Raw genomic sequence first — 27,679 nt, 5'->3', positions numbered from 1 at the left:
GTTTTTTTATTTTACTATGGGCAGCAGCATGGGGGCCATATCTAACACCGGGGGGGGGGGGGGGGCAGGCATGTGTCACCAAAGGGGGGCGCAAGCACATATAATATGCGCTGCTCCCCCAGCCCGTCACTGCGGTGCGGTTTCAGCACCACGGTGATGGACAGCGGCAGTGCATATTATATGAGCGGGAGCAGGAGATCTCCTGCTGCAGCCTTCACCAGCCTCTACCAGCCTTCACCAGCCTACAGCACCACTCAAGAGCTGCCCCCACCTCCCCTGGACCGTGCAGTATATAATCTGTATATTCGGATTATAAGACGCACCCCCTACTTTTCCCCAAAATTTGGGGGAACAAAAGTCCGTCTTATAAAGGAAAAATAAGATATATCATACATATTAAAAAAAAAATATGTATTATATATAATGGGATCACTCTGCTTTTGCCTAGTTAGAAATAAAGAATTCATCAAAAATAATCATAGTATCATCGTGTCTATAAAAATTCCATCTATTAACATATAAAATCATTTCACCTGAAGGGTAAACATTGTGAAGAAAAAAATAATCAAAAAGCCCAAACTATTTGCTTTGGACACGTCCCATAAAAAATGCAATGGAAAGTGATTAAAGATCACATTTATCTCAAAATTTACCATCAAATACAAGCCCAGCCAGTTCTAGACAGAAAAGAAAATTACGGGTTTCGGAAAAATGTCAAACTTGATTATTTATTTTTCTTTTCTTTTCTTCTTTTTTTTTTTTTTATAAAAACTATACAGGTTTAATAAAATAATATCAAAAGCTCATCACGACACTCAGAGGCCAATGATGAGAGAACTGTCACCGATGGGTGCAGCAAACCAGTGTGAACATTTTTTAACACAACCATTTAAACAATGGCTTTTAATATGGATGTGGCTTTCATGCTACATGACATGTAAATTGCTCATTCTCAGAACAGACGTCTATTATTCCACAGTGCCTTTGGCTTCCATTGTTTTCTGATTTGTGACTTGGCCAGGCTTTATGCACGGACTCTGTGTCCCTTTGTGAGATGGACGAGTACAATGGTCTCGTGACTGCAGCAGAGTTATTCCCAGTATACAGTATATTACATATTTATCCAGAGGTTCTATTACCAGAAAGACTGATGTAACCCTTCATTCACCTGATATCTAGTTATGATTTTATGACTTGTCACCCCTCTACCCAGCCCTAGTTATAAAGTGATAGGAGAGCAGTCATTAAGACCGATAGTGAGGAAACAAAAAAGGTACGAGTACAGTTATAAGGGTTAGGGGTACTTTGCATGTTGTGACATCGCTACTGCGATCTCGTCGGAGTCAAATCGAAAGGGACACACATCCGGCGCCAGTAACAACATCGCAACGTGTAAAGCCTAGAAGCACCGATAAACGATCGCAAAAGCGTCGAAAATCGGTGATCTGTGTAGTGTCGGTCATTTCCATAATTTCGCTGCAGCGACAGGTACGATGTTGTTCCTTGTTCCCGCGGCAGCACACATCGCTGTGTATGAAGCCGCAGTAGCGAGGAACATCTCCTTACCTGCATCCCGCCTTCAATGAGGAATGAAGGAGGTGGGCAGGATGTTTAAGTCTCGCTGATCTCTGCCCCTCTGCTTCTATTGGCCGCCTGCCATGTGACGCCGCACGACCCGCCCGCTTAGGAAGGAGGCGGGTCGCCGGCCAGAGCGACGTCGCAGGGCAGGTAAGTGCGTGTGAAGCTGCCGTAGCGATAATGTTCACTACTGCAGCTATCACAAGAGATTGCATGTGCGACGGGGGCGGGGACTCGGCATCGCTACCATCAGCTAGCGATGTTGCAGCGTGCAAAGTACCTCTTAGAACTAAGGCTGCTTTCACACTTACCTTCCGCACAATCCACCGCACTAGTTAACGCACTGCACACTTCTCCATAGACTTGTATTGACGACGCACCGTAATGCAAGTGTCTGCGTTGCATCCACTGGATGACGCTGAGTCGTTATTTTGACGCTGCGTCGGGCGTAGGGAACGCTACATGTAGCGTTTCTTTTTGGGTAGTTAAAATAACGCAGCTTAACGGATTCAGTTACAATCCGCCAAGGTGTCTAATGATTGTCTATGGTGGCAGATTCTGCCGCAATGCACTAAGCGGCGGAATCCGCTGACAGATCCCGTCACGTTCTACTTAGCATATCCAGCAGAACGATCTAAATAGTTTAAAATCACTCCTGGTCTCTCTATCTCTCTCTCTGTCGGTCGGTCTCTTCCTCTCACCCCCTCTCTCATACTCACCAATCACTGGCACGGCGCTGCACGGCGTCCACACTGCTCCGGCGGCTTCTCCTGCTTTTGAAAATGCCGGCCGCTCATTATTCCATCTCGTATTCCCTGCTTCCCCGCCCACCGGGGCCTATTATTGGCTGCAGTCAGACCCGCCCCCACGCTGAGTGACAGCTCTCACTGCAACCAATCACAGCCGCCGGTGGGCGGGTCTATGTAGTGGAGTACAATAAATAAATAATAAAAAAAAAACGGCGTGCGGTCCCCCCCAATTTTGGTACCAGCCAAGCTAAAGCCACATGGTTGAAGGCTGGTATTCTCAGGATGGGGAGCTGCGGACCTCGACAAGGACATCTCTCTTTCCCTTGCAACCAAAACATCACTTCAGTTAGCCCCTAGGTCCCAGGCGGAGGACTCCTGCCCGGACCGCAGTCCCAGACCGGCTAAGCGGCCTCGCTGGGACTCTTCCCCGGCCTCCTCACGCTGCTCTGGATCTCAGCTTGAGGACTCTCAGGAAGACGAGGCGGACGTGGGGGCTCAGGGCGCGTCTTTCGCCCCGGCCTTTGCGGCTCTGTGGGCTCTCCAAGCAATCTCGGCTTGTCTGACTGAGATTAATACTGTCACGCGGAATTCTGCTCCGCATGTGTCTTCCTTGACCTCTCAGGCATCAGCATTTTCGTCCTACGCCATGAACTCCGTCCTGGACTCTGCTAGCCGTACGGCTGTAGCATCCGCTAACTCCGTGGCAGTCCGCAGGGCCATGTGGCTGCGCGAATGGAAAGCAGACTCTGCTTCCAAAAGGTTCTTAACTGGTTTGCCTTTTTCTGGCGAACGTTTGTTTGGCGAACGGTTGGATGAGATTATTAAGGAATCCTCGGGAAAGGACTCCTCCTTACCCCAGTCCAAACCTAAGAGACCTCAGCAGAGAAAAATCCAATTGAGGTTTCGGTCCTTTCGTCCCTCCGCCAAGCCCCAATCCTCTTCGTCCAACCGGCCGGAGAAAGGCCAGAGGAACTCCTATGCGTGGCGGTCCAAGTCACGCCCCCAAAAGGCCGCAGGAGGCACTGCCTCCAAGACTGCCTCCTCATGACTCTCGGCCTCATCTAGCCACATCCTCGGTCGGTGGCAGGCTCTCCCGCTTTGGCGACGCCTGGTGGCCACATGTTCAAGACCGATGGGTGAGAGACATTGTGTCTCATGGTTACAGGATAGAGTTCAGCACCCGACCTACGGCTCGTTTCTTCAGAACCTCCCCACCCCCCCGCACAGGCAGACGCACTTTTTCAGGCAGTGGACGCTCTAAAGATCGAAGGAGTTGTGATTCCCGTTCCCCTTCAGGAACGTGGTCGCGGATTTTACTCCAACTTGTTCGTGGTGCCAAAAAAGGACGGGTCATTCCGTCCCGTTCTGGACCTCAAGTTACTCAACAGACATGTGAGAACCAGACTGTTTCGGATGGAATCTCTCCGCTCGGTCATCGCCTCGATGTCACAAGGAGACTTCCTAGCATCGATCGACATCAAGGATGCTTATCTCCATGTGCCGATCGCACCCGAACATCGTTTCCTGCGTTTCGCCATTGGGGACGAACACCTCCAGTTCGTGGCATTGCCTTTCGGCCTGGCGACAGCCCCACGGGTTTTCACCAAAGTCATGGCATCCGTCGTGGCGGTCCTGCACTCTCAGGGCCACTCGGTGATCTCCTACTTAGACGATCTCCTAGTCAGGGCCCCTTCTCGGGTGGCGTGTCAACAAAGCCTTACCGTCACTCTGGCGACTCTCCAGCGGTTTGGGTGGATCATCTATTTCCCGAAATCCAAGTTGACACCGACCCAATCACTGACTTACCTCGGGATGGAGTTTCATACCCAGCCAGCGTTAGTCAAGCTACCGCGGGACAAACAGCTTTCTCTGCAGGCAGGGGTGCAATCCCTTCTTCGGAGTCAGTCACACCCCTTAAGGCTCCTCATGCACTTCCTGGGGAAGATGGTTGCAGCTATGGAGGCAGTGCCGTTCGCGCAATTCCATCTACGACCACTCCAATGGGACATTCTTCGCAAATGGGACAAGAGTGTGGCTTCCCTCGACAAGGACATCTCTCTTTCCCTTGCAACCAAAACATCACTTCAGTGGTGGCTCCTACCCACGTCTCTGTCTCGGGGAAAATCCTTTCTACCTCCAACCTGGGCCGTGGTCACCACGGACGCGAGCCTGTCAGGTTGGGGAGCGTTTTTTCTCCACCACAGGGCTCAAGGAACCTGGACTCCAATAGAATCGTCCCTTCAGATCAATCTCCTGGAGATAAGGGCAGTATATCTAACCCTATTGGCTTTCCATCGGTGGCTGGAGGGCAGGCAGATCCGAATTCAGTCGGACAACGCCACTGCCGTCGCCTACATCAACCACCAAGGCGGCACTCGCAGTCGTCAAGCCTTCCAGGAAGTCCGGCGGATTCTGCAGTGGGTGGAAGCCACAGGCTCCACCATCTCCGCAGTTCACATCCCGGGCGTAGAAAACTGGGAAGCAGATTTTCTCAGTCGTCAGTGCATGGACGCGAGGGAATGGTCTCTACACCCAGACGTGTTTCGAGAGATCTTTCGCCGCTGGGGAACGCCGGATGTCGATCTCATGGCGTCACGACACAACAACAAGGTCCCGGCCTTCATGGCACGGTCTCAGGATCACAGAGCTCTGGCAGCAGACGCTTTAGTCCAGGATTGGTCGCAGTTTCGACTGCCTTATGTGTTTCCCCCTCTGGCGATGCTGCCCAGGGTACTTCGCAAGATTAGGTCCGACTGCCGTCGCGCCATTCTCGTCGCTCTAGACTGGCCGAGGCGGTCGTGGTATCCGGATCTGTGGCATCTCACGGTGGGTCAACCGTGGGCACTTCCAAACCGCCCAGACTTGCTGTCACAAGGCCCGTTTTTCCATCTGAATTCTGTGGCCCTCAACCTGACTGTGTGGCCATTGAGTCCTGGCTCCTAGCGTCTTCAGGGTTATCTCAGGATGTCATTGCCACCATGAGACAAGCCAAGAAGCCAACGTCCGCCAAGATCTATTACAGGTCTTGGCAAATCTTCCTATCCTGGTGCGCGGATAACGGTTTTCCTCCATGGCCGTTTGCCTTACCCACATTCCTTTCATTCCTACAATCTGGAATGGACAAGGGTTTGTCCCTCGGCTCTCTCAAGGGCCAAGTATCGGCGCTCTCCGTGTTTTTTTCAAAAGCGTCTAGCTAGGCTTCCGCAGGTCCACACGTTCCTGCAGGGGGTCTGCCACATGGTCCCACCTTACAAACGTCCGTTGGAACCTTGGGATCTTAACAGGGTTCTGACTGCTCTTCAAAAGCCGCCTTTTGAGCCGCTGCGGGATATCTCTCTCTCCCATCTTTCGCAGAAGGTGGCCTTCCTGGTGGCAGTCACATCACTTCGGAGAGTGTCTGAGCTTGCAGCGCTGTCATGCAAAGCCCCCTTCCTGGTTTTCCACCAGGATAAGGTGGTTCTGCGTCCTGTCCCGGAATTTCTCCCTAAGGTGGTATCCCCTTTTCATCTAAATCAGGATATCTCCTTGCCTTCCTTTTGCCCTAATCCAATTCACCAGTGTGAAAAGGATTTGCACTCTTTGGATCTAGTGAGAGCACTCCGGTTCTACGTGTCTCGCACCGCGCCCCTGCGCCGTTCATATGCTCTCTTTGTCCTTGTCGCTGGCCAGCGTAAGGGCTCTCAGGCCTCCAAGTCAACCTTGGCTCGGTGGATCAAGGAACCGATTCTCAAGGCCTACCGTACTTCTGGGCTCCCGCTCCCTTCAGGGCTGAAAGCCCATTCTACCAGAGCCGTAGGTGCGTCCTGGGCATTGCGGCACCGGGCTACGGCTCAGCAGGTGTGTCAGGCAGCTACGTGGTCTAGTCTGCACACTTTCACGAAGCACTATCAAGTGCATGCCTATGCTTCGGCAGACGCCAGTCTAGGTAGGCGAGTCCTCCAGGCGGCGGTTGCCCACCTGTAAAAGGGGGCCGTTTTCGGCTCTTTTTATTGAGGTATTCTTTTACCCACCCAGGGACTGCTCTTGGACGTCCCAATTGTCTGGGTCTCCCAATGGAGCGACAAAGAAAAAGGGAATTTTGTTTACTTACCGTAAATTCCTTTTCTTCTAGCTCCTATTGGGAGACCCAGCACCCGCCCCTGTGCCCTTCGGGCTGGTTGTTCTTTTGTGTACACATGTTGTTGATGTTGAATTGTTCTTTTGGTTCATGGTCTTCAGTTCTCCGAACATCCTTCGGATTGAATTTACCTAGACCAATTTATAAGTTTTCTCCTTCCTGCTTTTGCACCAAAACTGAGGAGCCCGTGGTCCACGGGAGGGTGTATAGGCAGAGGGGAGGGGTTACACTTTTTAAAGTGTAATACTTTGTGTGGCCTCCGGAGGCAGAAGCTAGAAGAAAAGGAATTTACGGTAAGTAAACAAAATTCCCTTTTTTATACCATTTCTAATGTTTTTAAAAAGAAAGAAATGAAAGTTTATGAAGCTGAGGCCCCTTCATTCACAGCAGGCGCCAGCTGTGTTATACAGTTGGCAGCGGTCTGTAAGAGCAGCGACTGGAGCAATCTCTGATTAACTATTTCGATGCCAATTTCTGCCAGCAGTATTGAAATAGTTCTGATCCATTTATAATAAGTGGAATTAGATTAAAAGGAAGTTTTTAGAAGTAAAACGCAAACATTTTCCAACATGTTAGAGAAAATTAAGGGTTGCTCTAAAGTTTAATCTTGGCAAGAGCATCAGACACGGGGCCGCTGCTGAACCACTAAAGCACTCATCCACGTTCTCTAAGGGGTTGTGACTGGCACAACCCAGCCAGGTGAGTGTGTTTTAACCCTTTCCCTCTGCCCTGTAAATCGGGTAAGACCCTATTGCGCCTTTTCTCTCCTACTAGAGCACCTGAGCATGGTAGTGCCCACTCATCATTAGTTACGAGTACCGAGCACCTGTGCATGGTAGTGCCCACTCATCATTAGTTACGAGTACAGAGCACCCGAACATGGTAGTGCCCACTCATCAATAGTTACGAGTACGGAGCACCCGAGCATGGTAGTGCTCGCTGATCATTAGTTACGAGTATGGAGCACCTGAGCATGGTAGTGCCCGCTGATCATTAGTTACGAGTATGGAGCACCTGAGCATGGTAGTGCCCGCTGATCATTAGTTACGAGTATGGAGCACCTGAGCATGGTAGTGCCCGCTGATCACTAGTTACGAGTACCGAGCACCCGAGCATGGTAGTGCCCGCTCATCACTAGTTACGAGTACCGAGCACCTGAGCATGGTAGTGCCCGCTCATCACTACTGCAGTGTACTTATCACATTCAGTTTTTCCTTGGAATTGTCAGACATCTTAGAGGTCACATGTGAGCCGATCAGATCCTAGCAATTTGCTGTAACGTTACAACTCCTCTTTTAATGACTGGGCTACATAGTATTTTCTGTATGGTGTCACATATGAGAGGTCACTCACATTAAGATTCTGTAGCTTGTTTTATAGGAAAATATGAAATACTATCTTATGAAATAAACTGTTGTTTATATGGTTTTTTTTTTTCAGAGATCAGCAACTAATCTATTCCCAGCAAACCAGAGGATGGACTCTTTGGAAAGACAACACTAGAAATTTTAGCAAAAAATTCAACCATGATACTTCAGCCTTCCTAAAAAATCTGTGGCTCTGGCGATCTAACATTCATGATATTGAGGGTATGTATGTGTCAGAGGCGGCTCCTCGATCACTGATATGAGAGGACCTTGGACTATTGCCTCTGGTAACAAGACACCGGGTATTTGTGAAGAATGCTTTCTGCAAGTTGACATTCCCACCCCACAGTCAGTGACGGCTCATAGCTGAGAGGGTAAAAGACTTAAAGGGAACCTGTCAGGTGCAATATGCAGCCACAACCACGAGCAGTTCTGGGTGCATATTGCTAATCCCTGCCTAACTGTCCCTGTATACACTAGCATAGATAAAGAGATCTATAGAAAAAGTATTTCTAAAGATCTTTTATTTTAGTACACCCCTGTGGGCGTGCTACCATGCTAAGAGGGTGGACTAATGGGGGGATATAACGCCCTTGCGACTAGTCCCTGCTCTCATTAGCATAAGATAAAGGATCTTTAGAAATAGTTTTTCTATAGATCTCTTTATCTATGCTAGTGTATACAGGGACAGTTAGGCAGGGATTAGCAATATGCACCCAGAACTGCTTGTGGCTGTGGGTGCATATTGCACCTGACAGGTTCCCTTTAAAAGGGTTATCCTACCAACAAAGTTAATTTTAATCCACAGATCTTAGAATAATAATCATTTCCACAATTGGATGTGTTTAAAAAAACGTTCCTGTGCTGAGATAATCTTATATATGTGTCCCTGCTATGTGCTGTGTAATGGCCGTGTCTCACCATACAGGGACTTGGTCTGATCATACCTCATCTCCTGCACAAAGGAGTAAGTAATAAAGTATAGACATTACAGCACAGGATATCAAACAGGATATCAAATAATTCTTTCTTTCAGGTAAATCCTTTTTTTTTTTTTTTAAACCACGAAGAGAAATGTTTTACCTAACAACAAAAATAATTTCTTCGCGATCCCCTACTATCCTCTCTGTATATTCTTCCTCCCCAGCCCAAGAGATGTGGTTAGCACTGTAGTCTTGCAGCGCTGGGGTCCTGGGTTCAAATGTCACCAAGGACAACATCTGCAAAGAGTTTCTATGTTCTCCCTGTGTTTTTGTGGATTTCCTCCCACGCTCCAAAGACCTACAGATAGGGAATTTAGATTGTGAGCCCCAATGGGGACAGTGTTGCTGATGTATGTAAAGCGCTGTGGAACTAATGGTGCTATATAAGTGATTAAATGAGTGCTATGGAATATGTAGGCGCTATAAAAATAAAAAAATAGTCTTATTATAAAGTGTTTGCATATCTGTGCAGCTGCCCCCCCCCATTCAAATGCAGACCTGAGACCCCTATTCTAGCCAGCAGTTGGGGTCCCGGCTGTTTGATCCTCACCAGTCAACGTGTAGTAATAATAATAATAATAATAATAATAATTTATTCATTTATATAGCGTTGTTAATTCCATAGCACTTTACATGCATTGGCAACACTATCCCCATTGGGGCTCACAATCTAATAAGTAGTGTATCTATAAAATATACTTAAATTTCATCTATTATAAAGCACACACTTTTTTAGGCTAATTTTGCTGGTTTAGGATTTGGTGTGTAATCTGTGCTAAATTCACATCAAATCAGCTGATATATAGCAGAAATAACCTATGTAGAATAAGATCTTGCTATTTGGACTGTGACCGCTGGCTCCTCCTCAGCTCTGTAGACCTCTGTGATCATTTTTAGATACAGTCATCATTTAAATGTAGCGATAAAAGATACTGTATCTGTATTGTAACTCATGAAATCTATGTAAAGGTGTTTCACCGCTTCTAACCATCCTTTGTCTTGTCCTAACGTTTAGGTAAATTTGGTACTGGTATTGGGTCTTACTTCTCGTTTCTGAGATTCGTGGTGCTGCTGAATTTTGTCATTTTCCTTTTGATGTTCTGTTTTACAACCCTGCCGCTTGTCATTTCCAAGATGGACGTTTTCAACAGCAGTGAAATCGTTTCATCCAGTGTTGGTAAGTAACGTGTATTCTGTTCTGTATATACACCGCTGTATCTTACAGAGGTTGTATCATCAGTCTAAATGGGTGAATTTGAAAAGTGCTTGTAAAAAATAAGCAACTATCTAATTCACGTCATATTAAAAATCCTCTCCGTTCTCAAAAACTGAGGAATTTTTTTTATTCTCGTGTATATTGCTCATTTCCTGGGTTGGCAGCCAACGATGCAGTCAGAAGGCCATGTTCCTCTGTAAGGGTATGTGTATGTTCAGAACGCAGCGGGTCCTGACCTGTGGGCCCACGCGTCCCCTCCGCAAGAGACCGCAGCGGACTGTGCCCACAATCGGGGTTCAGTGCGCTGCGGTCTCTCGCTTGTGTTCTCCCTACGGAGGATGCGTGCGATTCTGCAGTAAACAATTGACATGCTGCAGACTGGAAAGACACACCGCAGGTCAGTGTTTGCTGCGAAAAAAACAAGCACAGTGGGCACAGGATTTCTAGAAATCCCATCCACTGTGCTTGTACTGTACAACTCAGCGTTCTGGATGCAGCTGAAGCATGCTGCATCCAAAACGCTGCAAATATTGATCGTGGGCACACGCCCCCATAGGGATGAAGCATTTTCTCACTGCGTTTTGCCTTACATTTAGTGGTCCTGTCCGAACCGCCCCCCCACCTCGCAAAACGTGTTTTGGACGCATGCGCCGACAGGGCCATTTGACTGTAATGGAGCAGACTATGTTAGCGTGTGCTCTGTTTTGTACTATTTTCGGGCAGGTACGTTTTCTGCTGGCGGACACCAAAACGTAGTCTACTACATCAGTCAATGGCCCTGTCGGCGCATGCATCAAACACGTTTTGCGGGGTGAGGGAGGTGGGGTTCTGACGGATGCCCCAACGGGACCACTAAACGTAAGGCAAAATGCAGTGTGAAAGGGGCCATAGGAAACATCAAAATTTGGTGCAGTGGTGCATCAATGCTAGTGGTCCAAACTGTCAGTTATTCAGGAGCACACCGTTCCTCAGGAAGCTGGACGGCAGGGGAACGGTGCGCTCATGATGATCAATCATGAGACCAAACCAGAACAAGGGGCTTATGCATAAGACTGTGTTTGCGGGCTGAGTGCTGTAAAAGAAATCTGATTGTATTCGGACCATTGTTGTCCACGTTATATACACTGCATATACACAATTTGCTTCTGAGAATTGGATGGCGCTCAGCCCTTCAATTCTGAAAAAAATTGTGTAGCACTAGGATGACCTACAAGTGCGGTCCAATTTTCACAGACTGAGCTAGTGGAGAATGTTGTGTTTTTTGTTTACTTTTTTTTTTTTCTCCACTTACAAGAAAAACGGATCCAACTCTCTTTAGCATAATGGGGCCATTTTTCTTAGATGGAGAAAATCCAAAAAGATAAATCCAGCCTTATACAAGGTTTGCTATTTAGAAAAAAGACTGACTGGAACACATGTGTGAATTATTAGGTGCTAGCCTAAAAATACAGGACTATAATAAGGATGATAAGCTGCACAATATAAACATGAAAAATGGCAAAGCATTACTGCTATAGGGATACTATGAACAATGAAAAATACATTTAGCTATCTGGGAAAAAATGAAATGCATGAAAAATGCTATTGCAAAACTGCTATGAATATTTGAAAGTAATAGAGATGTTTAGCAAATGTATTGATCAATACAAAAGAGCCCGAAAACCAACAACAAGGTAATCTCTAATTTTTCGGGAACCTAACCTTAGTGTCTCCATGTGCTATTAAAAATCTGCAAGTATAGGCAGACAGGCTCCTGGCTATATAGGATCATGAATAGTGTCTGGTAATAGGGCGGGGTTCAGATTATTTAATAGCACATAGAGAGGCATTAAGGTTAGGTTCCCGAAAAACTATTATTTTATGCAAAGTTTGGACATGTAGTAAGTAAATGATATATTTTCTAATACCACGGCTGCAGGCTCCTTTGTACAGAATCCTCATTCTTGAATATTTTGTGTCCCTCAGATCCCTGCACTAAACTAAAGAAACACTCAATGACAAGGATTGACCCCATTGTATGATCTACTGTGTGGATTTGGATTTTGGCCTAATATTTCTTTTCCCGTTTTCAGAGACTGAATGTTCAAAATACTCTCCACCTAGCCGAGTACTAAAGTACTTCTACACTAATATCGTGGATCTGCTGTCTGGAACGGTACGTGTCTTGCCTTGGTTTTTGGAAGGTCGCCTTCTTTCTTTTTTCCCTTTTGATTCAATAAGAAAAGAAAATGTCCGTGTACTGTAATAGATCCTAGAAACTTGGCTGCTTTCTAGTACCTACTATTTAAAGGGGTTCTGCCGGCAATTATGGTTAATAAAGTCTTATGACCCCCTCGGATCACAAGAATAAGGGTCTTGTGCCTCCGTTCTATTTAGCCTCAGTTTGTATTGAATGGAGCACATTCTTACTGTCATCTATGTGTATTGAAACCAAAGAGATGAATTTTTCCCCGTCAGTTCAATTAATCCTACAGAACCATGCCATTCACTCCAGACTGCAGCTTGGACATACAAGGAGCTGAGGACCCTCATTTTAGTTATCAGTGGGCTTCACAGCAATTTGGCTTTTATAACCTTTACTAGTGGTAAATATCATTCTTGGGATACCACTGTCAGTCTTTTCTCTGTTGCAGAGTTTAGTGACAGGTTCTGGGTCTGAGACTCCCCTTACCTTGTGAGACTTTGCTGATTAAATGGGGAGAAGAGGGTTAATGTCAGTTTACCTTCCAGCAGCTCCTGACTCCTGGTCAGGTGTTCCACACCCAGGTCCTATGTATACCCTCTACTTCTCTAAAGCCCGCTTTACACGCTGCAATGTATCTTACAATGTGTCGGCGGGGTCACGTCGTAAGTGACGCACATCCGGCGTATCACATCGTAAGTTACATTGCAGTGTGTGACAGGTACGTGCGATTGCGTTTGAAAGGTAAAACATTCATCACATACACATCGTACCTTTCTCTAGAATTACACGTCAGATTGTTCATCGTACCCGGGGCAGTGCACATTGCAGCGCGTGACACCCCGGGAACGATGAACAGATCTTACCTACGTCCTGCGGCTCCCGGCCCACAATGCGGAAGGAAGAAGGTGGGCGGGATGTTTACGTCCCGCTCAGCTCCGCCCCTCTGCTTCTATTGGCCGGCTGCCGCGTGACGTCGATGTGACGCCGAATGTCCCTCCCACTCCAGGAAGTGGACGTTCGCCGCCCACATCGAGGTCGTATGGAAGGTAAGTACGTGTGACGGGGGTTATTTGTTTGTGCGGCACGTTCAACAAATTGAACGTGCCGCACATACGATGGGGGCGTTGCAAATCGCATACAAGATCGTATGCGAAATTGCAACGTGTAAAGCTGGCTTTAAGGCGAGACACAAAGGGTCTCTTAAGGTCTGACTGCCCTTTTCAGATTATCTGGAATGTCATGTGTGCATGCGGGAAGAAATAACAGACTGCGGTCGGTTAATAGCTTCCTCTCATGACGGACGCCAGTAGGCTTCTACTCAATTTATTGTTCACAACTTTTATAGTTCTAGATAAGAAAAGGGTGTAGACAAAATATAAGTCCAATCAAATATCGCAGGTCGGGCTCGGGGCGTATAGCAACTTGCATCATCTCTACTGGATCGGTTGGTCCAAACTTTGGGTGTTCTCAATCTCCTTATTATCTTAGGCATAGTCCCCAATGCAGGAGCCATCTTTGAATTGTGCTGGCATATTGTATTAAGGAAAATCACAAAACAAAAGTATTTATAAATATGTATGTTAGGCTACATCAACTAGACTACGTATCTGGGTCTGTGACATGGCTGAATTAAGTATTTCAGGTTACTTAATTCTGAACCCGAACACTTCCACCAGAGGGTGCCAGTTATTTTCATTCATTTGGAAGCTTGGCCAGGAGTATGGGCCTGGAGAAACCCTCTCTGTGACTTTGTTTGTTGGCTGCAGCATTGGTGCTTGCTGCAGCATTTCTAGGTGTGCTGGTTGTACAGTATAAGTTACCCAGTAGTCTGTTTACTTTACCCCCTTTTTTGTTGTTTCCCTTTTGTGCACTTTTAGTGACTCATTTGTGTGTGGTTGCCGTGTGTACGAATTTTTGTTGGTGTCACCCCTGTTTTGTCTTTATTTATTTGTGGGGATGTTGACTTCTGTTCTTGCCCCTTCCCCCCGGGTGGTGGGTTGTGGAAGGGGGGATATCAGGCACAAGGACAGGAGATAGGGCCTAGGCTGGGGGCCCGGGGCTCCCTACCTTCAAGGGTACCTCCAGGTGTGAGGGTGAGCGCAGGGGCCCCAGCGTGTGGGCCAGCATAGGTTACACAGTGTTTCCTGGGCACCCATGACAACCACATTCTGATGAGCTATACATCTGTAAGGCATGCTCTAATTTGAGGTGTTTGCCCCCATGAGTCCCAGCCTGGCACCATGCTCTGTTACCCCTTTGTTGAATAGAAAGCCCTGATGTGTTAACACTTCACAGTCCTTGGTTGTTTCCATCAGTCCTGTAGACTTTGGATATTGACAGTATTGGACTAGCTTTGTGGGAATCTTTGGTGTCCGAGTGAAGGAACATTCACCAACTAAATATAAACAGTAAAAGAATCAGGACATCACCGCTCTGTCATGCTGCTTATTGGTCGTTGCTGGGTCATGTAGATCAGCTCCTAAAATAATAGTTGCGGATCTGCACTACATGACAATGACAACTATACAGTGACATGAGCTTGTTCCGTTACAAACTGTATACATCAGACACTGCAAACAGCTGAAGGGTAGGTGGGCTCGGGTGCTGGACCCCCAGCCTACCCTAAGGATCATTAGCAAAGTAATACAATACTGGAGCTTTAGATATTATTTTTATTTTACACCTGAATTTGTTCTTCTTTTTCAGGGTTTTCTTGAAGTTACTTATCTGTTCTATGGGTTTTACACCATCGACTCCGTCACAGTTTACAACTTCAAGTACAAGCTACCACTAGCCTATGTACTGGTCACCATCCTCTACCTGTTATTAAGCATCTTCTGGATTGTAAAAAGGTAAAGTTTCTTTTTTTTTTTTTTTATATGACAGTTGTATAAAAGTTTCATTCTATAAATTTGATTATAGTGAAACTTTGATTTTTATAGCTACTTAAATCAATGTGTTTTGAAAATTTCAAAAATAACACTGAAGCGCCAGCGTCCCTGCACTGCTCTTTCTCACTCCTGCATGGACGGCAACTCACTCACAGACGAGGCCAGCCCACACCACACAGCCTGGCTTCCCTGTGGTCCTTCCATGTTGGCGTCCTCTGCTTCCCTCTCCCGGGGCCTGTGCATGGACACACAGGACCTCCACAAGTGCACCTAGGGCATGCGCACCACTGACCTTCTCTTAAAGTGGAAGTGCTTCTCAGCCTATCACTGACAAGTACTGGGTACTTAAGGCAAGCTTCCACTAGGGGAGGTGCCTGAGCAATGCTATTAGTTAGTTAGTGGTTCGTTACCTAGCCAGCTAGTTGTCAGGTCCCCTTGTCCACTGTCTGTTCCCTAGCCAGTGTATCTTACTGTCCGTCTTGCCCTGTTAGTACCTTGTTCCTGTCTGTTTTGCCGTGTTGGTATTTTTCTCCTGGCCATGCTTACCTGCCTTAGCAGTCCCTGTGGTTCCTGTCTACAATAGACACTCTGCCTGTTTTGCATCTATGTCCATCCTTGTCCTGGCAGTAAGCTGTCACAGTCCTGCTCACTGGCCTGGAGTGTCACCTGGCGTCTGCCTCGCGGCCGGCGCTTGGTCAAGCCCTTCCAATTGAAGGGTAAGACCGGGTAGTCCAGTGGGTCCACGTCAGCTCGCAGCTTTACCAATCCTGTCGGCGAGCATTGCAAGCAGTCGCTTATAATTTTAGTTTAATCAATGTATTTTGATAATGGCTCGTGAGGAAAATCCACATGACTAGGAGTCTTGGAAAAAATATAGGCTGAAACAAAATAGCAAGTATGCAGGACATGTGAGAAATTTTACATTTCAAGAAAAACGTATTCCCTGTGTTATATTGAACAGTGATCATACTCATGATGAGGAAGCACCCTTTCAACAAATAACACAGGTCTACGACTAAAAAGCTGTTTGATTATTTTCATCTAATTTCCATGTATTTTGGTATGCTGAAAATGAAAAAATATTGAAAAAAAATCCTGGACGTCAGGATTTGCCACAAAATGCAAAATTCTCTTCAAATTTAGGATATTTTTAATTTTTTTTTATTTTTTTTTTTTTTTTTTTTTTTTTTTTTTTTTTTTAGGGTTTTGAAAGTCAAAATTACTATTAATTCACATCAATGCATTATTGAAGATATACAATGCCAAAAAAATATAACTTTCAAAGAAAAGAACTTTCAGAGTGAGCTAATGAAACCAGCATCAACATTTTGCAAGCTGAGTGAGCGGGCTCTGACATGACCGGGCTTGTTTCAATTGTTTTATCTTTCTTCTCCCCTGTTCACACTTTTTAATCTCAGTTCGCGTTAGCTCTTCATATTCAACCGTGTTTCCCAAAATTAGCATTATGGCTCAGCGGAAGTGTATTAATGCGCCTGACAGTTTCTGTTACATTTGTGTGAATATACAGTGATGAAGCAACAGCTGAATTTCTTTGTCGCTCCATTGGGAGACCCAGACAATTGGGTGTATAGCTTCTGCCTCCGGAGGCCACACAAAGTATTACACTTTTAAAAAAGTGTAACCCCTCCCCTCTGCCTATACACCCTCCCGTGGATCACGGGCTCCTCAGTTTTATGCTTTGTGTGGAAGGAGGCACACATCCACTCATAAAAAAAAAAAAAAAAAAAAATGTATCATACATAGTATGACAGAAGAAAAGAGGTCCCCTATGGGGTCCCCGGCATGCTCCCTTCTCACCCCACTATGTCGGCGGTGTTGTTAAGGTTGAGGTACCCATTGCGGGTACAAAGGCTGGAGCCACATGCCGTCTCCTTCACCATCCCTTATGCGGCTCTGGGAGAAGTGGGAGCTTCATCGGTCATTCACCTGCTGAGACCGTGCTCCATCCGCAGCCCCTGGTGGAACCTGCTGGACCGGAGCGTTTTCATCCCCAGGGACCGGGCCCTGCACCTTCAAGGTACTCTGTGTCCCCATTGGGGGACGGTACGGGGAGAGAGGTCGCCTCTCTCCCCAGTAGCGCCGTCCGTTGTTTTTTCATCAGACTTCCGCGCCGGCCGTGCCTGCTTGTCGGGCACGGCCTTAAATTTAGTCCCCGGCTTCATCGCGGCCTAGTCGCGAAAAATCCCGCCCCCGGGCCTGCTTGTCAGGGGGAAGGGCGGTATTACCGACAGAGGGCTGGAGCATCTTTGCATGCCTCCCCTCCCCTCTCATGGACCACTATGGGGCCTCCAGATTCCCGCCTTTTGCCGGCGCCGCCCATGGCTCCACTCCCCCCTTGAGAGCTCCGGCGGCCATGTTTGGCATTCTGCCGGTGTATGCTGCAGCTGCACATCTCTACAGCTCTGGGGGACCCACGACAGGGAATCTGGAGGACACCAGCGGTTGGTAAGCCACACCGGTCACCCGGTGCTGGTTCCCCTAGGGTGCCGTGATATATATATATATATCTACACATATTATATATATTCGGAATGGCTGTTAAATCCTTTCCCATATACCCTCAGTGGTCGCTCTCCTAAGGGACACTTATTGCTTGCAGCATGTCGTCCACAAGGAGCAAAGCCCTTAAGTCACAGGTTTTTCTTTGTCGCTCCATTGGGAGACCCAGACAATTGGGTGTATAGCTACTGCCTCCGGAGGCCACACAAAGCACTACACTTAAAAGTGTAAGGCCCCTCCCCTTCTGCCTATACACCCCCCGTGGGATCACGGGCTCCTCAGTTTTCATGCTTTGTGCGAAGGAGGTCAGACATCCACGCATAGCTCCACTGTTTAGTCAGCAGCAGCTGCTGACTATGTCGGATGGAAGAAAAGAGGGCCCATATAGGGCCCCCAGCATGCTCCCTTCTCACCCCACTTTTGTCGGCGGTGTTTGTTAAGGTTGAGGTACCCATTGCGGGTACGGAGGCTGGAGCCCACATGCTGCATCCTTCCCCATCCCCCTTAGGGCTCTGGGTGAAGTGGGATTTTACCGGTCTCCAGGCACTGAGACCGCGCTCCATCCACAGCCCCTGAAAGGAATCTGCTGGATATGGAGCTGAGTATCGTCAGGGACAGGACCCTGCTTCATCAAGGTACTCTGTGTCCCCATACAGACGCAGACACACTGCAGCATTGCTGGGTGTGTTAGTGCGCCGGGGACAACAGCGCGCACGCTTGTGCCACTGCTCACTACAGCTCTGCTGAGTGAGTATATGTATTGGGAACTGCCGCGCCGGCCGCTGCTGTCAGTTTGCTGCGGCGCGGCTGGGACTTGTGGTGCGCCGGGGACTTCCGCGCTGGCCGTGCATGTATGACGGCCGCGCTTATTACTCGAGTCCCCGGCTTTTGCGGCCTAGTTTCGTTTCGTTCCCGCCCCCAGGCCTGCCAGTCAGGGGAAGGGCGGGACGCTGTACAGAATGTCAGCGCAGAGGGCTGGAGTCTACTTTACATACTCCAGCCCTCACACTGGGCACAGTGGGACGCCAGTTTCCCGCACTTTGTCTGAGGCACGCCCACGGTCCGCCCCTCTTCACAGAACGCCGGCAGCCATTCCTGTGTGCAGTCTGAGCTGGAGAGGGGAGACAAGTTCTGGGAGACCCAGACACGGGATTCTGGCGACCACACACCCGCGTTTGAGCGGGCGGTAAGCGGCACCTCTGGTGCTGAACCCACTAGTGCCGAAGTGTACATTTGTATTTTTATGCTTGCATACTTTACATTGCACTGTACGGTCGCTGGTGATTCTTGGCTATATACCCTCCTAGATTGCTCAGAGGAGACAACAGCATGTCATCCGCAAAAAGCAAGGGTGCCAAGGCACAGGCTTTCTATGCTGCTTGCACCGCATGTGAGGCTTCTCTACCGGCAGGTTCCACTGACCCCCACTGTGTGCAGTGCTCGGGCCCTGTGGCAACTGCTCGGCCGGGGCCTCTGCTAGAGGTGACCCAGGGAGAACCACCTGTGAATACTGTCCAGGTGACGGGGACAGAGTTTGCAGTTTTTGCTGATAGATTGTCTGTGACTATGACTAGAATTCTAGAAACGTTGCAGTCTAGACCAGTATCTCAGACCATGGGCACTGTTCAATCATTGCTCCCTGGTCCCCCTCAATTGGAACAGCTCCGGGGGTGTCCCATGCTTCCCAGGGTGACGGCTCGGACACGGACGACAGTCCCAGACAGCCTAAGCGGGCTCGCTATGAGCGGCCCTCGACTTCATCACACTGGTCAGGGTCCCAGCAGGAAGGCTCTCTGTGTGATGAGACGGAGGTAGCTGATCAGGATTCTGATCCTGAGACCGCTCTCAACTTGGATACACCTGATGGGGACGCCATAGTGAATGATCTGATAGCGTCCATCAATAGAATGTTGGATATTTCTCCCCCAGCTCCTCCGGTGGAGGAATCAGCTTCACAGCAGGAGAAATTCCATTTCAGATATCCCAAGCGTAAATTAAGTTCTTTTCTGGACCACTCTGACTTTAGAGAGGCAGTCCAGAAACACAACGCTTATCCAGATAAACGTTTCTCCAAACGGCTTAAGGACACACGTTATCCCTTTCCTCCTGACGTGGTCAAAGGCTGGACCCAGTGTCCCAAGGTGGATCCCCCAATCTCCAGGCTTGCGGCTAGATTCATAGTTGCAGTGGAAGATGGGGCTGCACTTAAAGATGCCACTGACAGACAGATGGAGCTCTGGTTGAAATCCATCTATGAAGCTATCGGCGCGTCGTTTGCTCCAGCATTCGCTGCCGTATGGGCACTCCAAGCTATTTCAGCTGGTCTTACACAGGTTGACACGGTCACACGTACATCTGTGCCGCAGGTGGCATCCTTAACCTCTCAAATGTCTGCATTTGCGTCTTACGCGATTAATGCTGTTCTGGACTCTACGAGCCGTACGGCAGTGGCGTCCGCCAACTCCGTGGTTTTACGCAGAGCCTTGTGGTTAAGGGAATGGAAGGCAGATTCTGCTTCCAAAAAGTGCTTAACCAGTTTGCCATTCTCTGGTGACCGACTGTTTGGTGAGCGTTTGGATGAGATCATTAAACAGTCCAAGGGTAAGGATTCATCCTTACCTCAGCCCAGACAAACCAAACCCCAGCAGAGGAGGGGACAGTCGGGGTTTCGGTCCTTTCGAGGCTCGGGCAGGTCCCAATTCTCCTCGTCCAAAAGGACTCAAAAGGATCAGAGGAACTCAGATTCTTGGCGGGCTCAGTCACGCCCTAAAAAGACAGCCGGAAGACCCGCTACCAAGGCAGCTTCCTCATGACTTTCGGCCTCCTCTCTCCGCATCCTCGGTCGGTGGCAGGCTCTCCCGCTTTGGCGACATTTGGCTGCCACAGGTCCAAGACCGTTGGGTGAGAGACATTCTGTCCCACGGGTACAGGATAGAGTTCAGTTCTCGTCCTCCAACTCGATTCTTCAGAACGTCTCCGCCTCCCGACCGAGCCGATGCTCTTCTGCAGGCGGTGTGCACTCTAAAGGCAGAAGGTGTGGTGATCCCTGTTCCTCTTCAGGAGCAAGGTCGCGGTTTTTACTCCAATTTGTTTGTGGTGCCAAAAAAGGACGGATCCTTCCGTCCCGTTCTGGACCTAAAACTTCTCAACAAGTACGTAAAAACCAGACGGTTCCGGATGGAATCCCTCCGCTCCGTCATCGCCTCAATGTCTCAAGGAGATTTCCTAGCATCAATAGACATCAAGGATGCTTATCTCCACGTGCCGATTGCTCCAGAGCATCAGCGTTTTCTACGGTTCGTTATAGGAGACGAACACCTTCAGTTCGTAGCTCTGCCTTTCGGTCTGGTGACAGCCCCACGGGCCTTCACCAAGGTCATGGCAGCAGTAGTAGCAGTCCTGCACTCTCAGGGACACTCTGTGATCCCTTACTTAGACGATCTGCTTGTCAAGGCTCCCTCTCAAGAGGCATGCCAACACAGCCTGAACGTTGCACTGGAGACTCTCCAGAGTTTCGGGTGGATCATCAACTTTTCCAAGTCATATCTGACCCCGACCCAATCGCTGACATATCTTGGCATGGAGTTTCATACTCTCTCAGCGATAGTGAAGCTTCCGCTGGACAAACAGCGTTCACTACAGACAGGGGTGCGATCCCTCCTTCAAGACCAGTCACACCCCTTGAGACGCCTCATGCACTTCCTAGGGAAGATGGTAGCAGCAATGGAGGCAGTCCCTTTCGCGCAGTTTCATCTGCGTCCTCTACAGTGGGACATTCTACGCCAATGGGACGGGAAGTCGACGTCCCTCGACAGGAACGTCTTCCTTTCTCAGGCGGCCAAGGAATCTCTTCAGTGGTGGCTTCTTCCCACCTCATTGTCAAAGGGAAAGTCCTTCCTACCCCCATCCTGGGCGGTGGTCACGACGGACGCGAGTCTGTCAGGGTGGGGAGCGGTTTTTCTCCACCACAGGGCTCAGGGTACGTGGACTCAGCAAGAGTCCACCCTTCAGATCAATGTTCTGGAAATCAGAGCAGTGTATCTTGCCCTACAAGCCTTCCAGCAGTGGCTGGAAGGGAAGCAGATCCGAATTCAGTCGGACAACTCCACAGCGGTGGCATACATCAACCACCAAGGAGGAACACGCAGTCGGCAAGCCTTCCAGGAAGTCCGGCGGATTCTGAAGTGGGTGGAAGACACGGCATCCACCATATCCGCAGTTCACATCCCAGGCGTGGACAACTGGGAAGCAGATTTTCTCAGTCGCCAGGGTATGGACGCAGGGGAATGGTCTCTTCACCCGGACGTGTTTCAGGAGATCTGTCGCCGCTGGGGGATGCCGGACGTCGACCTAATGGCGTCCCGACACAACAACAAGGTCCCAGTTTTCATGGCGCGGTCTCACGATCACCGAGCTCTGGTGGCGGACGCCTTAGTTCAAAATTGGTCGCAGTTCCGGCTCCCTTATGTGTTCCCACCTCTGGCACTGTTGCCCAGAGTGCTGCGCAAGATCAGGTCCGACTGCCGCCGCGCCATCCTCGTCGCTCCAGACTGGCCGAGGAGGTCGTGGTACCCAGATCTGTGGCATCTCACGGTAGGCCAACCGTGGGCGCTACCAGACCGGCCAGGCTTGCTGTCTCAAGGGCCGTTTTTCCATCGGAATTCTGCTGCCCTGAACCTGACTGTGTGGCCATTGAGTCCTGGATCCTAGCGGGTTCAGGATTATCTCAAGAGGTCATTGCCACCATGAGACAAGCTAGAAAACCAACCTCCGCCAAGATCTACCACAGGACGTGGAAGATATTCTTATCTTGGTGTTCTGCTCAGGGAGTTTCTCCCTGGCCATTTGCATTGCCTACTTTTCTTTCCTTTCTACAATCCGGTTTGGAAAAAGGTTTGTCGCTCGGCTCCCTTAAAGGACAAGTCTCAGCGCTATCTGTATTTTTTCAGAAGCGACTAGCACGACTTCCTCAGGTACGCACGTTCCTGCAAGGGGTTTGTCATATCGTCCCTCCTTACAAGCGGCCATTAGAGCCCTGGGATCTGAACAGGGTTCTAATTGCTCTCCAGAAGCCGCCTTTCGAGCCTATGAGGGATGTTTCCCTTTCTCGACTTTCACAGAAAGTGACTTTTCTAGTAGCGGTCACCTCTCTTCGGAGAGTGTCCGAGCTAGCAGCGCTCTCATGCAAATCTCCCTTCTTGGTGATTCACCAGGACAAGGTGGTTCTGCGCCCGATTCCGGAGTTTCTCCCTAAGGTGGTATCCCCCTTTCATCTCAATCAGGATATCTCCTTACCTTCTTTGTGTCCTCACCCAGTTCATCAATGTGAGAAGGATTTGCATTTGTTGGATCTGGTGAGAGCACTCAGAATCTACATTTCCCGCACGGCGCCCCTGCGCCGCTCGGATGCACTCTGTCCTTGTCGCTGGTCAGCGTAAAGGGTTGCAAGCTTCCAAATCCACCTTGGCTCGGTGGATCAAGGAACCAATTCTTGAAGCCTACCGTTCTGCTGGGCTTCCGGTTCCCTCAGGGCTGAAGGCCCATTCTACCAGAGCCGTGGGTGCGTCCTGGGCATTACGGCACCAGGCTACGGCTCAGCAGGTGTGCCAGGCAGCTACCTGGTCGAGTCTGCACACTTTCACCAAGCATTATCAGGTGCATACCTACGCTTCGGCGGACGCCAGCCTAGGTAGACAAGTCCTTCAGGCGGCGGTTGTCCACCTGTAGGAAAGGACTGTTTTACGGTCCTGTCACGAGGTGTTATTTTACCCACCCAGGGACTGCTTTTGGACGTCCCAATTGTCTGGGTCTCCCAATGGAGCGACAAAGAAGAAGGGAATTTTGTTTACTTACCGTAAATTCCTTTTCTTCTAGCTCCAATTGGGAGACCCAGCACCCGCCCTGTTTTCTTAGGGATTTTTGTTTTTTCGGGTACACATGTTGTTCATGTTGAATGGTTCAGTTCTCCGATGTTTCTTCGGATTGAATTGTTTTTAAACCAGTTATTGGCTTTCCTCCTTCTTGCTTTTGCACTAAAACTGAGGAGCCCGTGATCCCACGGGGGGTGTATAGGCAGAAGGGGAGGGGCCTTACACTTTTAAGTGTAGTGCTTTGTGTGGCCTCCGGAGGCAGTAGCTATACACCCAATTGTCTGGGTCTCCCAATTGGAGCTAGAAGAAAAGGAATTTACGGTAAGTAAACAAAATTCCCTTCTTTTCGCAGCCTGTACCTCTTGTGGGGCTATGTTGCCTGCGGGATCCACCTACCCTCACTGTGATCAATGCTCGACTCCTGCAACGCTTGCTCAGCCGGAGCCCGGGGCACTTGTGGGCCCCTCGGCTCATGTAGATCCCCCTGCTCCTCCTGAGCAGGCGGCAGGGACAGAGTCACCGTCATTGGCCTCTTTCGCTGAGAAACTCTGTCACTTTCTCCATTGCACAGTCTATGGACAAATGGTCATCTAAGCTCCTTGAGGCTTTGCAGTCCAGACCGGGCTCTTCACAGGCCCCGGCCCCTGTTAGTTTGTCTCCTCCAGGGCCTTCTCGGTCCGCGCCGCAGCGCGCTCCCAGGATAGCCCCTAGGTCCCAGGCGGAGGACTCCTGCCCGGATCGCAGTCCCAGACCGGCTAAGCGGCCTCGCTGGGACTCTTCCCCGGCCTCCTCACGCTGCTCTGGATCTCAGCTGGAGGACTCTCAGGATGACGAGGCAGACGTGGGAGCTCAGGGCTCTGACCCTGACTTCGCCCTCAACCTTGATACCCCTGAGGGGGACGCCTTAGTAAATGATCTTATTTCGTCCATCAACCAGGTGTTGGATCTCTCTCCCCCGCCTCCACCAGTAGAGGAGTCGGCTTCTCAGCAGGAGAAACACCAATTTCGATTCCCCAAACGTATGCGCAATACGTTCTTTGATCACTCTAACTTCAGGGACGCTGTCCAAAAGCCCAGAGCGGTCCCGGACAAGTGTTTTGCTAAAAGGCACTCTGACACGCGTTATCCCTTTTCACCTGAGGTCGTTAAGGGCTGGGCGCACTCACCCAAGGTGGATCCGCCAGTCTCTAGATTGGCTGCTAGGTCCGTTGTGTCTGTTGCCGATGGCTCATCCCTGAAGGATGCCACTGACAGACAGATAGAGCTCTTGGTGAAGTCTATTTATGAGGCCACAGGCGCGTCTTTTGCCCCGGCCTTTGCGGCTGTGTGGGCTCTCCAAGAAATCTTGGCATGTCTGACTGAGATTAATGCTGTCACGCGGAATTCTGCTCCGCATGTGTCTTCCTTGACCTCTCAGGCATCAGCATTTTCGTCCTACGCCATGAACGCCGTCCTGGACTCTGCTAGCCGTACGGCTGTAGCATCCGCTAACTCCGTGGCAGTCCGCAGGGCCATGTGGCTGCGCGAATGGAAAGCAGACTCTGCTTCCAAAAGGTTCTTAACTGGTTTGCCTTTTTCTGGCGAACGTTTGTTTGGCGAACGGTTGGATGAGATTATTAAGGAATCCTCGGGAAAGGACTCCTCCTTACCCCAGTCCAAACCTAAGAGACCTCAGCAGAGAAAAATCCAATCGAGGTTTCGGTCCTTTCGTCCCTCCGCCAAGCCCCAATCCTCTTCGTCCAACCGGCCGGAGAAAGGCCAGAAGAACTCCTATGGGTGGCGGTCCAAGTCACGCCCCCAAAAGGCCGCAGGAGGCACTGCCTCCAAGACTGCCTCCTCATGACTCTCGGCCTCATCTAGCCACATCCTCGGTCGGTGGCAGGCTCTCCCGCTTTGGCGACGCCTGGTGGCCACACGTTCAAGACCGATGGGTGAGAGACATTCTGTCTCATGGTTACAGGATAGAGTTCAGCTCTCGACCTACGGCTCGTTATTTCAGAACCTCCCCACCCCCCGCACAGGCAGACGCACTGTTTCAGGCGGTGGACGCTCTAAAGATGGAAGGAGTTGTGATTCCCGTTCCCCTTCAGGAACGTGGTCGCGGATTTTACTCCTTGTTCGTGGTGCCAAAAAAGGACGGGTCTTTCCGTCCCGTTCTGGACCTCAAGCTGCTCAACAGACATGTGAGAACCAGACGGTTTCGGATGGAATCTCTCCGCTCGGTCATCGCCTCGATGTCACAAGGAGACTTCCTAGCATTGATCGACATCAAGGATGCTTATCTCCATGTGCCGATCGCACCCGAACACCGTTTCCTGCGTTTCGCCATCGGGGACGAACACCTCCAGTTCGTCGCATTGCCCTTTGGCCTGGCGACAGCCCCACGGGTCTTCACCAAAGTCATGGCATCCGTCGTGGCGGTCCTGCACTCTCAGGGCCACTCGGTAATCCCATACTTGGACGATCTCCTAGTCAGGGCCCCTTCTCGGGTGGCGTGTCAACGAAGTCTTACCGTCACTCTGGCGACTCTCCAGCAGTTCGGGTGGATCATCAATTTCCCGAAATCCAAGTTGACGCCGACCCAATCACTGACTTACCTCGGGATGGAGTTTCATACCCTTCCAGCGTTAGTCAAGCTACCGCGGGACAAACAGCTTTCTCTGCAGGCGGGGGTGCAGTCACTTCTTCGGAGTCAGTCACACCCCTTAAGGCGCCTCATGCACTTCCTGGGGAAGATGGTTGCAGCTATGGAGACAGTGCCGTTCGCGCAATTCCATCTACGGCCACTCCAATGGGACATTCTTCGCAAATGGGACAAGAGTTCGGCTTCCCTCGACAAGAACATCTCTCTTTCACTTGCAACCAAAACATCACTTCAGTGGTGGCTCCTACCCACATCTCTGTCTCGGGGAAAATCCTTCCTCCCCCCCAACCTGGGCCGTGGTCACCACGGACGCGAGCCTGTCAGGTTGGGGAGCGGTTTTTCTCCACCACAGGGCTCAAGGAACCTGGACTCCAATAGAATCGTCCCTTCAGATCAATATTCTGGAGATAAGGGCAGTATATCTAGCCCTATTGGCTTTCCATCGGTGGCTGGAGGGCAGGCAGATCCGAATCCAGTCGGACAACGCCACTGCCGTCGCCTACATCAACCACCAAGGCGGCACTCGCAGTCGTCAAGCCTTCCAGGAAGTCGAGCGGATTCTGCAGTGGGTGGAAGTCACAGGCTCCACCATCTCCGCAGTTCACATCCCGGGCGTGGAAAACTGGGAAGCAGATTTTCTCAGTCGTCAGGGCATGGACGCGGGGGAATGGTCTCTTCACCCAGACGTGTTTCGAGAGATCTGTCGCCGCTGGGGAACGCCGGACGTCGATTTCATGGCATCGAGACACAACAACAAGGTCCCGGCCTTCATGGCACGGTCTCAGGATCACAGAGCTCTGGCAGCGGACGCTCTGGTCCAGGATTGGTCGCAGTTTCGACTGCCATATGTGTTTCCCCCTCTGACAATGCTGCCCAGAGTCCTACGCAAGATCCGGTCCGACTGCCGTCGCGCCATTCTCGTCGCTCCAGACTGGCCGAGGCGGTCGTGGTATCCGGATCTGTGGCATCTCACGGTGGGTCAACCGTGGGCGCTTCCAGACCGTCCAGACTTGCTGTCACAAGGGCCGTTTTTCCATCTGAATTCTTTGGCCCTCAACCTGACTGTGTGGCCATTGAGTCCTGGCTCCTAGTGTCTTCAGGGTTATCTCAGGATGTCATTGCCACCATGAGACAAGCCAGGAAGCCAACGTCCGCCAAAATCTATTACAGGTCTTGGCAACTTTTCTTATCCTGGTGCTCTGATAACTGTTTGTCTCCATGGCCGTTTGCTTTACCCACATTTCTTTCATTCCTACAATCTGGAATGGACAAGGGTTTGTCCCTCGGCTCTCTCAAGGGCCAAGTGTCGGCGCTCTCCGTGTTTTTTCAAAAGCGTCTAGCCAGGCTTCCGCAGGTCCGCACGTTCCTGCAGGGGGTTTGCCACATGGTCCCACCTTACAAACGTCCGTTGGATCCTTGGGATCTTAACAGGATTCTGACGGCTCTTCAAAAGCCGCCTTTTGAGCCGCTGCGGGATGTTTCTCTTTCCCGTCTTTCTCAGAAGGTGGCCTTCCTGGTGGCGGTCACATCACTTCGGAGAGTGTCTGAGCTTGCAGCGC

At 49.8% G+C, this 27,679-nt stretch overlaps 1 protein-coding gene across 1 annotated transcript in view; it reads left to right on the top strand.

The window, feature by feature from the left end:
- TMC7 (transmembrane channel like 7) overlaps positions 1–27,679 on the top strand; it is a 105,827-nt gene that overhangs the window by 30,527 nt on the left and 47,621 nt on the right. The window contains exons 3-6 of the mRNA XM_075317984.1: positions 7,885–8,033; positions 9,810–9,971; positions 12,083–12,165; positions 14,902–15,047. Of these exons, the coding sequence (XP_075174099.1) occupies positions 7,885–8,033; positions 9,810–9,971; positions 12,083–12,165; positions 14,902–15,047 (540 nt within the window). The remainder of the gene's footprint in view (positions 1–7,884; positions 8,034–9,809; positions 9,972–12,082; positions 12,166–14,901; positions 15,048–27,679) is intronic.

Source organism: Anomaloglossus baeobatrachus, chromosome 7 (assembly GCF_048569485.1).
Source record: "Anomaloglossus baeobatrachus isolate aAnoBae1 chromosome 7, aAnoBae1.hap1, whole genome shotgun sequence".
Taxonomy (NCBI): domain Eukaryota; kingdom Metazoa; phylum Chordata; class Amphibia; order Anura; family Aromobatidae; genus Anomaloglossus; species Anomaloglossus baeobatrachus.
Note: the sequence above shows the minus strand (reverse complement) of the source record. Positions and strands in the feature narration are given on the sequence as shown.